Here is a 12,419-nt window from a genome sequence, read left to right on the forward strand (position 1 = left end):
TTTGATTTTAATTTTAAACAGGAAAATAAGTTTATTTACATTACATATTTATATTTATATTTTTAATGCAGTTAATAATTATTATTTACTTAATTTTATTAGTAAAACATTACATAAAAGGCAGTTGTGTCGTGTGCGCACCGCTTTAAACGAATATGTCGATGTTTCTTTGCTTACTACAGTAAAAAAATATCAAGCACCTCTGTGCATGTGTCAAAAGAATGACATTCTTTTTAAGGATTTGTATGTTTTTGGTTTCATTACATTGCTTTGCGTGTACTTGAAATTTAAAAACATTAAAATTATAAATACAAAATATACACAATGCCTTCTAAACAGAGAAAAATCGCTATGATGGGATACAGATCAGTTGGTAATGTAAATGTTCCGTAAAACTCTAGTGCGTCTCATTTATTGTTGTGACGTTTTATAATTATGTGGTGTATTTGCAGGTAAATCTTCTTTAATCATACAGTTTGTGGAGGGACAATTCGTCGATTCATACGATCCTACAATTGAAAACAGTAAGAATAAGTTACATTTAGTATGGTGATACTTTGCTTAACTTATGGTATTGTAGTCATGCTAACATAATTTTAAAAATAATTCAAAGAAATAATGGAATCACTGATTACTTTTAATTGCTGCAAATGATACTATCAAGCGTATTTTAGTATATTTTGCTTTATTTTACTGTGTTGACATTACTTTATTGTTTACTAATTTATTTTTTTAGCTTTTACGAAGTTTATTCGGCTCAACTCTACGGAATATGAAGTAAAATTGGTTGACACTGCGGGACAAGATGAATACAGTATATTCCCGTTGCAATACAGCATGGACTTCCATGGCTATGTTCTGGTGTACTCTATTACTTCTAGCAAGAGCTTTCAAATAGTACAAATTATATATGACAAGTTATTGGATATGGTGGGAAAAGTACAGTAAGTATATTTGGTAATGCACTTTTATATATGTATTAAGGTTATATTTGGATTAAAATGATATAATGTGTAGTGATATAATGTGAAGTAGTTTACATTTAAAAAGATGTTTTTCGAAATTGATTTATTTCATATTATAGCAAAATTATGTGAAGCTAATGAATTGGCTATGTTGAAATGTTTTTTGCATTTTTAAACTTTTATAAAATGCATTTACAGAAAAAAATCCATTTATAGTTAGATTAGATATAAATTGGCCATATAATTGTTTCTTGCAGAGGGTTGAACCGATTGTGCCGACATATGTTTTGGATTGCTAAGCCATACCAGTCATCAACTGTATTATGGTCAATAATAAAAATATTATATCTCTTAAATAATGTTATGTTTTATTGCAGTTGTATCTCAACTCTCCACTTATCATTTTGATTATTTTTTGATAAATGACTACAAACAAACAGCCAGACAAATTTAAATTTTGTGTATTAAACTACATGTATAAAGTTATTAGAGCAAACAAACACTTTCTGTATTGTTATTTAAGATATAACTCAATGAACAATGAACATGTTTTATAATTATTACAGTGTACCTATTGTGCTAGTTGGAAATAAAACTGACCTTCATTTGGAAAGAAAGATTACTACAGAGGAAGGCAAGAGGCTTGCAGAGAAATGGAAAGCTGCTTTTGTGGAAACAAGTGCTAAAAGGAATGAGGTAAATGTAATTAGGTAAAGATTTTATGAAGATAGAATGTTTTGTCTATGTTCATATAAGAGTTATTGCCACACCAGCCTCGCCAGTACTTTTCCCTATTAGACTTTGATATGTAAACATTAAACTGCTTCCGTTTAGACTTCAAGATCTAAAGGAGATCATATAAAGATGTTAACTACACTATATTGCTTTATCAATTAAATGCCTATTTCTATATTACATACAATATACAAATACAGTTCTACAAAACATCATGAAAAATGAAATCATTTAACATTGCCTTTTTATTTCTATATTTCAGTCGGTGACAGACATGTTCCACGCAATGTTGTCAGAGATAGAAAGATCAGATGGTCATATACAAGAAAAGAATGGTTGTGTTATTTCTTAATATTGCAGACTTGTGACAAACAAAATGAACAGAGTGCTTCTTACTTAAGATAAAGTGAATTAATTGTAATGTTTGTTCATGCACAGTTATTATAATAGCAATATTGATGTGTTTTGACATAACATGTGTAATATAATATGTTATAAAGATTTATTGGGCTGTAAGCTTTCGTAAATAATACAGAGTATCAAAAAGCTACCATAGTGTAGATTGTAACATATGCATTCTCATAAAGTTTGATAAAGATGCTTTCATTGATACAATGTAATATTTGCAATGCACTAATATGATATGCATAGAAGTTTTAAAATTACCTTAGCCAATCAACATACATTTTAAATAGTTTTAAATCTGCAAATTTTGCAGTAGGCCAGGGGTTCCCAAAGTGTGCGCCGCGGCGCCCTGGTGCGCCGTAGAAAGTAAAGAGGGGCGCCGTGAGTCGATCCTCTAATCATTGGACACCACAAATATTGGCGTTTTGGTTATGGATTCAAAATGAATATCCAAATTTAACATCCAAAGTATTAAAAAAATTCATTCCGTTTGCAACATCATATCTATGTGAAGCTGGGTTTTCAGATGTAGCAGTGATAAAGAACAAATATCGGATCAATGTGGAGCAAGAAATGAGAATAGCAGTGTTAAGTGATATTCCCCGCTTTGAAAAACTGCGCGGAGATCACTTAGCTCACCCTTCACATTGATTTGACTGAATAAATATCGTATTTTATTTTTGTTATCCTCAAGTCTTTCTTCTTGCTTTCCGTTTAAATTATTTTATAATAACGTATTGTACAATTTCATATTGTGGTGTTTTAAATTTCGTTTCGATCAACCTAAGGTAACTACTATTATAATAGTTACCTATTTCTTTCGACTGTCTTCTTTAAATAGCTAGGGCAGGGTACAGGGCGCCGTGAAAGAATATTAAACTTGTAACTGCGCCGCGGGTTACAAAAGATTGGGAACCCCTGCAGTAGGCAATACTTGTACTAGTAATTTATAGTACAATTACTTTATGTAGTAGTTTATATACATCTAAGAGTTTTCCATAGAATAAAAGGTTTACTTACTAAAATGTAAGTAATTTTTTTTACACTGATAAATATCTGTGATTTAATCACATGTGCATATATAAGAGAAATTAAAGGTGTATGGACATCATAGAAATTAAATGAGTTAAAAATTAGCTGCTTTTCAGGCTGTATTCAGACAATTATGGTAAATTAAAAAATCTGCACAATATAAAAATGTTCTTAAAACAACCTTAAATTGGGTGTTCCCAAAGTTGTTATGTTGGTTGGCAATTTGGTATGTAAGTTAAGTTTAGTTATAGTAACTATATAAAAGTTCTCCACGCTAACGCTTGCGTGTATATGCTAAATTGTAACTGATGAGTAAAATTTTTTTTAAATGATAACAGGATTATTAATAATCAAATAAAATATGGTTGTTGTATAGTCGAATTTCATAAATTTAAAATTTTTTGCATGATCCTAAGTCATTAGGAAAAAAAGATAATGGTATCAAAAATAGTATAGACATGTTATGCAGACAACTCTCAGTGTTTGAACCATTGCAAATATTATTAATTTTCAATTATTAATATAATAGTAAACAACAAAAAGTTACTTAATTGTAGAGCCCAGGCTCCAAGCTAAACAATCATAAGAAGTTTAACTGAAGTAGTAGTCATTGTAGTAAACGATATGGTTAGGGTATAAAAAAAAATAGTTGAAAAGATGTATCTGTGAAGAAACATGTATTGTATATAAAAATCAGAATCTAATTGTACAGTTCAAATTATTTACAACGTTTTCATGCAGTTTCCTTTCGTAATTTTGGAGTATTTCAGGCCCAAGAATCTTTGACGACGCGAAATGATTCATATCAATCTCGCCTGAAACTCGAATATCACAAATTTTAGGATTTTTGTTGATAATACAATGTCTCGCAAATAACTTCTAAACAAAAAAAAGGAAATCGATTGACAAATATAAGAAAAAGAAGTTCATACGAGTTTTGTTTTAGCATATTTATTGATTCTTACTCTGCGAAGGAAATATAAGACATGCATGACTAATATTTCTCAGTGTCAAAGTGCGAAGAGTCAAAGATTACGTTAGCGATGTCTACACTCTACACCTCGTGTTATCAATAAATTACCCATCGATAAATGTTAAAATTCATTGGGTGAATATTTTTAAGATAATTAAGTTATTTTTAAGCAACTTTCTACGCCAAACTCTTAGTTTGCTGGCAATACTTAATTATCCACCCAGTTAATTTAAACTATCTACTTATTAATGAGAATATAATATTGAAGAAAACAACATTTTTATGAAATTTGCATTGTGCTGTTGTTGCTCATATAAGGTTAATCATTCTATTCTGTACTTGTAAGTGTAATAAGTGTAGTAAATTAGAGGTTATTGTGAACATTGCCTATATAAATCAATATGATTATGATGTTCAATACAAAAAAATTTTTATCATTGTGAAAAAATGCTTGTCCTATTATATTGTGTTAACATATTATTAAGGCTAGTATACATGCAGCCCTTCTATCAATTTAAATTATATAAAGAAATTGACACACTATAAAATTAACTAAAAAATAAAGCTATTTAATCGTAAGTGTGTGCACAATCACGGATTAGTCTAGAAAATATTGTTTGTAGTATAAAATTATTTTATATAATTTACGTTATGATAGCTTTGTGTATATTGAGAATAACTGTTTGAAATGTTTAAGCAAAAGTCATATGTTTATGAAAAAATTGCATTTAACACTAATATAATTATGTAATTTGTATAATGGTTATTACGAGCGTTACGTCACTCGCTATGTTCAATTTGTAAATATGATTTTGCGGGAGATGGGCATAACACCGCAAGTATAAAATAACCTATCCGCTTCCAGCCATGAGACGAAATATTTTCGTTTTGTTCACAGTACACATTTCACAAATAGGTTTGAGATTCTAGCGAATACGTACATACAATTTCGTTTAGTGAAATAGCACATAGGTTTATTATTTAATTTTGTAAGTAAATAATTTTAATTGTTATATTTAAGTACTTGTACATAGTTTACTGGTTAAAGAATTGTTTTCTGCCATTATATTATGTGTTGTCTTCTGCTTTTTATTCCACTTTATGTCCTTTGGGTATTCAAGATTAATTAAAAAAAATAACTAATTTATAGCCTCGCTGCCTGCTGGACGTTAGTGAGAATCGCGAAAAAAAATGATTTCTTAGCGTTATAAGTCTAATATAATTAAACTATGCCTTAACGTTTGTAATTAATTTTATTTATATGAATAGCTGTTGGATGGCCTAGACTTATAGAGCAATGTGTGTAGTTAATGATAGATGATTGTGTAATTTGGAGCAGGTACCTACTATATTTTTGATATTTGGAATACATATATATGTATGTTACATTTAATCTTATTACAGTCGACTCTTGTTAATTCGAAACTCGAGAAACTCTTAAAATATGACGAATTATCGACTGTTTGAAATATCAAATGGTTTGAAATTTGTGAGCGAAAATGAATGAAATTTCTAATTATTAAGTGTTTATCAATTATTATTTATTAGCTGCTATTCTATAACAATGACTTAAGTTTAGAGTACATTCGTGTACATTTATAATGTGAATTAATCTAGGGCTCATAACTACCAGAAAATTTTAATCTGTAGATATACCAAAGAAATGGTAACAGTAACTAAACAAACTAATTCGTGAGAAGTGTGTGTCAAATAGTCAAACTAATCATACCAAAAGCAAAGGCTCGTTGATACAAGTTTATCACAAAATGTACTCACGATATTTCCGCTTCTTTCTCTCTTCAACTTTTAATTGACGTGTTTTGGACGCTGATGAGTTCGAATTAACGCGTCGTTTTGTTATGTAGCAACGATTTTTTCGTTCGAATTACCAAGTGCACAAAAATGTATTGATTTAGTTCGAAATATAAAGAGATTTTGTAGGAACTCGTGGTAACTTTGGATTATAAAGAGGTTCGAATTATTGCAGGATTGAATTACCGAGTGTCGACTGTATTATATTATACCTATAGTTATACAAAAGCAGTTGTTTACTTATTCAGGTAAACTGCAACGCCCGTAAGGGGATGTTGTATAGTTACCTAAAATCTGTTCTATTGAAATTGGATATGATATTGTTCAATATGAAGTTGAAAATAGAATTAGGGTTTTACTTGGAAACAGTACGTACATAGAATGCAAGCAAATGTCTTTACTATTTCTTGGTTTTCTTAGTTTGTCTTGTAATTATGTAAATAATACATAACGGATTGTGTTCACGGGGTTCTGTTCATAGGTTCATACGTAAAAATGGCTTAACACAGTTGTTAAGTATAAATTATGATTTTTTTAAATATATTATATATATAATTGAGCGTTTTAAATAGCTATAATAGGCGTGAAGGTTAATATGTACAGTCATATGCAGGTGCACAATTGCACATGGCCCACCCCCAGACACCCTGTCTCTGTACTTGCTGGCTCTCAAAACGTTATAATTTATGTCACATAAGTATTTAGTGCAGTAAAACACTTTAACTTCTAACAGCTAGTTGGTTTTGGTGGCTGATTTTTATCATTATTGACTTATATGTACACAAATGGTTTACTGTAAAGGAAAGGGTTAATATTGTAATAAGTCCAATCAATGGCTTGTATTCTATTTAAAATAGTTAAATCGAAAAATGGGACGGGTGTAATTAACAATTCTGTAGTATTTTTGCTACAGTCAGTACTTGTAAGTTATGAATGTTGTAATTATTATGATGTAGTTGATAGCTGTAATTTTATTGCTCTATATTTATCGCAGCTTACGGTGTATTAGCTTTATTTAACGGATATTTTAAATGAAGAGCTGACATTTTATTCGTAAAATTGTGGAAATCGTTAAAACACATATTGACTTTCATCTGTGTGACGATTTATTGCAATCTTAACACACATCATAATAGTAACATAATAATAATATTTTTAACATATACATATGTATAAAATTATTTCTTTCTGCCTGTTTGAAACCTTATTTTTTATTATTTTAAATTGTTTCAATTATTCAAATATTGGAAATGAATTTTGGCAGACCAGATTTAAATTAAAATAAAATAAAAGTAACGGTCTTGAATATTAATTAAAATTAGTCTTTTAAAATAACATTCACTTACGCCCATTATTCATACTTAATCCTAATTTTGCATCCCAAAGATTGAAATTTAGATTAACGATTCAAATTTATATTCTTGATAGAAAAAACATTAAATTGATTCCATAGTATCAATAGTAGTCATGAAAGATATGTCAGCATATGAACTCAGTTACACCAGGATTATGTATTGGCAAAAATGTCATGTCAGGTCTGTTATGTCCCTTTTATTAATATTATCTTGATTCGTACTTTTATACGTTAGTTAACACAGCTATCAAGGCTACAAAGTTATAACAAGTACTAATCTACATTTATTAGCAATGGCCTATTTGGTTACTACTTTTTACATTTCTGATTTTTTACATTCATTGTCCAATACATTTAAGATATATCCAATATATACTCGTGTCACATTTTTCTGTAAATAAACATTACTTCACTATAATTATGTCTTGTATGTAGTGCAGGTAATGTTGTAGACTGTGATCTAATTGAGTTAATTTGGTATTTCTTTGAGGAATATATCGTTTATATAGTCCTCTTTACTTTGTTCCGTTTAACTGTTATTTTTTACAGCCTGGGCGTAATAATATTTTTAGTTGTCATTTTTGCTATATTTTTACACGTTAGGCTTATTCTAAAAGTGTAACGTGGCAACTTTTGATCAGAAATATTAAAGCTTGGTAAAACTTTGCGGTACTCTTTCATATTACCTACCTACTAATCTATGATATTACCATGATGAGTAGATGAATTAGGTTATTCAAATTATATACAGTAGAAACTCGATTATCTAGGTTATCCAGATTCGCGATTATCCCGATTACCAACCGCAACCATATGTATGTATTTTACATAAGAAAATAGGCATGTATGTAAATACATGTATGTTGAAAATTGTATCTTTTAATAATTTCTTAATAAACATTGATTTTCGTTGATATGTACCTTTTTTTATTAAACACAACATTATGTACTACATGTTGTGCGCACAAAATTTGTTCTTCGATTCGATTATCCGGATTTTCTATTATCCGAATGCCATAGATTACTAATCTATGCCGAATGCCCAACTTTGCCCAATTAGTCTGGTTAATCGAAGTTCTACTGTAATATTATTTTATTCGATTGAATTACAATATTAATAATATTTTATGTAAGAAATTAACTGTCTGTCAAACTGTAGTGTCCACATTTAGAATATACTCTTTATCTTAATTTATTGATGTTAAATATTTATGTACTTATTTAGTATTTTTTTCTATATTTAAAATTTTAAAATGTGGGAACGTAAGGAAAATATTTTGTGCCCAGTTTGTAAACATGATACCGTGTCCATTTGTGTCTGATTTATGTTAGCTTATAAGGTGTGCAGTTTTGTAATCGCGGCAAACATTGTATAGATTTTTTGTATATACCTACCTAAATTATTGCAAATAAAAACAAACAACCACCAAACAATGTAATCAGGTTTTTTAATTCCGACTTCACAAAATCTTTGAAACCATATTTTTTCAAGATTTTCTTCACTGTTTAATCACAAAATAAAAACGTTTAAGCTAGTAATCAATTAGTAATAATGAATATCTAACACAAACACTAATGTACGAACATAACTGAAAAATCAGAGGTGCGTGCCTAGGATTTAAACCTCTGACCCCTTGACCAAGACGCTGAGATTCTTAACCATTACGTAGGCTTAATAAATATTCAGCTTAAAATTTTAACATTGAGGAATTATAAGTGTAGTGTTCTATCACTCATATCATGATTCATGATTAGTGTCACTAAATAGTATAAAGAGTGTCTCCAATGAAAGAGTAAAGCCAATAGAGAAGTACTTATCAATTACAACTTACAAAACTCGTCCAGAGTTTAGAATACTCTAGAAAAAATATATTTATACATATACATCAACGTTATCATCCGTTTTTCCCGCCATAATGCCATGCCATATCCACAAAAAATATTTTTCTTTTTTTTACATGGTCAGCCAGTTGACATGAACTGTTCCACCTTTTTTATACATTTTTACAGTCATTTTTATATAATTTTGAATGAAATCAAGAAATTAAATGTAACCTTACACTAATAAACATTTATTGAATTTTGAATTATAGATTGACTTTTAAAGGCAAAATGAGAATAGGGAATATGCACATTTTTATTTTATTATTTTAAACCACTTATCACATCGTTTTAACATAGTAAAAAATATAAACAATTTTATTAGTGATTGAAATATTTTTTTAAAAATTATTTAAAGTATCAATAAAATTTGACACATTTGAACGCCGCCATTTTACGCGCTCTTTGAATGACGTCACGTAGCGTGATTTGTATTGATATTGATTATTACTGTATGCACATAAAGTTATTATTTAAAGTTTTCAGGTTTCATCGCTATTTACATCATGGGAAAGGCTAAATAACCACTTAATAAATATTTCCTAGAGTTATTGTGCAAAACCACTACTATAAATACATTACATAGTGCTTTTTCTGTTGCAAAAGATGCGAAAATACGAAAAAAGTGGTGCATGATTAAAGAAAAAAGATAAAGTATCTCCAAAATCGCATTAACATTAATTTGCATTTACTGTAACAAAGAATAAAATTTAGGTAAATAATTTTAAAATATTGCATTGATCAGCTACTTCGTTAGGTACTTATCGACTTCTACATAAAACACTATCATTTGAAACACACAAAATGCATTATAATCTATTATTATATTCTAAAGATAGATGAAGATAGGTGATTGGTTGAAGGTGGTAGAACCCTCTGTGGTTCGACTGCGGAGGCACTACCGCCACACCTATTTCTACCTAATAACAGCAGTGTTAGGTGATACTGTGTTCCGGTTTGAAGGGTGTGGTAGGAGAGAGACTTTTCCGAGGCGTTCCAGCTTAGTTCTCAGGGGTAGCGGCGCATCTGTGGCCGACCTTAGGTGGGAATATCTAATCCTATCTGGGGTTGATTACATATGTCCATGGGCGGACTGTATGCTCGTCTGCTACTCCTATATTATAAAAAAAAAGAATATTAACATAATAAGTTATGATCAGTTAAATATTTCCAAATTAACCTATGCATAAAAACCAGTTTATTCATTTTGCTTATTTTAGGTAAATAGTCCGATTGTGCTTTGACAAAACTACTTTCAATCATTGTTCTTGATTATTCCTAATAATACTATGTAGAAAAATCGCACTAGGTAATAAATAACACTGTAGGAATATAGACAAAAACAATTTTTCTCTCAAACAGTTTGAATATCGACGCCGATAAACATCGTAACACGCTATGTGACGTTATTTTTCGATTCGACCAATGGGAATGCGTTTTGCAAATTTGAATTTCGCGCGCATAATATACGATTTTTGATTAAAGTTTTAAACAATTTAACACGAAATAAAGAAAAAATAATGGTTTAGATGTAATTTCAGGACCGTAATGTACCGAGGAAAAAAATAATAAGCAAATCTAAATCACATGCATATTCCCTATTTAAAATAGTTTTAGAAACTGTATCGTACGTGGGCATTACGTGCCATACCAAATGAAAGGACTTTTGTAGGGATTTCAAATAGAAAGTTTTGAAGTTATTCAAGAAAAGACGAAAAATTACCCCTTTCTTTTTCCGAAATTACTAAGACTACAATTTAGAGAAAAATAGTTCTTGACTTTGCAGAAAAAATTATAAGAATTGAATGTTCTTAAAATATAATACGAGTCCAAGGACAAAAACTTAATAATTATATAAAAATAAAAAATGCTATATATTATCAGTTGTAAACATTTTATTGTTAACCGAATAATAAATTTAAAAACTGTCATTTCCGAACCAAACTTCAAGTCAATAGTCAATACTGCTGTCGCTGTCAATATGACATGAATTTGTTGTCAACAACAAGTTTTATTGTGAAGATGGCGACCACCGGAGTTGGTTTTCGATGGTTAGATATACTGGAAAAGGAATTCGATAAAGCATGTGTGGAATTAGATACATCTGTGTGTAAGTACTACTTCAGCTCCATTCAATAGCAGCCTGTAGTTTGCAGATAAACATTGCTCATGTCTTTGACAGATGGTATACCACACATCGGTCAACAAAATATATTGTTTTTCTTTGTTTTTAGCATATTATATCATTTTTATAATTGTTTATCTATAAATTTTACTGTTTATCCTTTACTTCGTTACTTTGAAGTGTATACGTTAATTGTTTTTACGTTAACATTAAAATTATATTTTATTGTTAATTACAGCGGATTTGGATACAGAGGATGGCGTGTTGACGTTTGGAGCTCGTCAGAAGATCGCGACGCTGAGCTCCTGCTTCGCCCAGCTCACCCACAAGGCACTCACTATTTTTCAGCATAGTGCCAAGTTAGAGGTAGGTGCTATTATATAAATAATGCAGTGGTAAGTTTAATGGGAAAGCCAGTATAAATATGTAAAAATCATTGTATTCAATAATAAATTAGACATTATTTATAAATAAACTACCACATTGTCAGGTATTACAAACAGCAAATAAAAATAGGTTATTAAAATATTAAATCCTGATCTTATTCAAATCACAAAGTTTAATTACAAATGGCCATGTTCACATCCATTTTTACATTATTTTTTATTACATTAAGGTACATATTAAAGTAGTAGTAGCATAAGTAGCAAATAGTGATTCAAAAAGTTAAACCCTATTCTTATTCAACACTAACATTCAATACCTATGTCTACCTTCTTATTCATCTTTCTAATTATATAAGGATTGTTTTAACCAGGGTACACATTATTAGCTGTAAGCTGTAGCTCGATTTATGTCTTTCTGTTGTATTGCAATGTGGCAGTGGTGACAGAAACAACAGGTAAATTGAAAATAAATTTATATATTATTCTATTATATTTTATAAATTACTGGGATGCATTCATTTAAGGCAGTAGTTAGGAACCTTAGCACTGGGTAAAATAATATCTATATGAGGTAAGCAGTTCAGTGCAGTTCTTCCATGTCCTAAGATGGTTGTTTCATATGCCAGTTAGCCAGCACAGATACACATTTAAGTATGTCATGAAAACCTCTCAGGATGTGGATTAATTTGTAATGTTTGCATGTAATGTAAACATTATATTTTTTTAAAGTGTAATAACTAACATTTTCATA

General features: G+C 29.7%; 2 protein-coding genes across 2 annotated transcripts in view; both read left to right on the forward strand.

The window, feature by feature from the left end:
• The first annotated feature begins 213 nt into the window (after nt 1-213).
• Nucleotides 214-8,715, forward strand: Rheb (Ras homolog enriched in brain). Its single transcript, XM_073084092.1, has 6 exons — nt 214-373; nt 453-524; nt 737-944; nt 1,532-1,661; nt 1,963-2,421; nt 3,033-8,715. Exons 1-5 carry the CDS (start codon nt 325-327, stop codon nt 2,050-2,052), a joined length of 549 nt encoding a protein of 182 aa, XP_072940193.1. The 5' UTR covers nt 214-324; the 3' UTR covers nt 2,053-2,421; nt 3,033-8,715.
• A 2,397-nt stretch (nt 8,716-11,112) lies between these two features.
• The window catches only part of LOC140750905 (uncharacterized), a 62,097-nt gene continuing 60,790 nt past the window's right edge, over nt 11,113-12,419 (forward strand). The window contains exons 1-2 of the mRNA XM_073084636.1: nt 11,113-11,267; nt 11,521-11,648. Of these exons, the coding sequence (XP_072940737.1) occupies nt 11,144-11,267; nt 11,521-11,648 (252 nt within the window). The 5' untranslated portion in view covers nt 11,113-11,143. The remainder of the gene's footprint in view (nt 11,268-11,520; nt 11,649-12,419) is intronic.

Source organism: Epargyreus clarus, unplaced genomic scaffold (genome assembly GCF_041222505.1).
Source record: "Epargyreus clarus isolate Ecla_fem2 unplaced genomic scaffold, WU_Ecla_fem_2.2 ptg000021l, whole genome shotgun sequence".
In the NCBI taxonomy this organism is placed as follows: domain Eukaryota; kingdom Metazoa; phylum Arthropoda; class Insecta; order Lepidoptera; family Hesperiidae; genus Epargyreus; species Epargyreus clarus.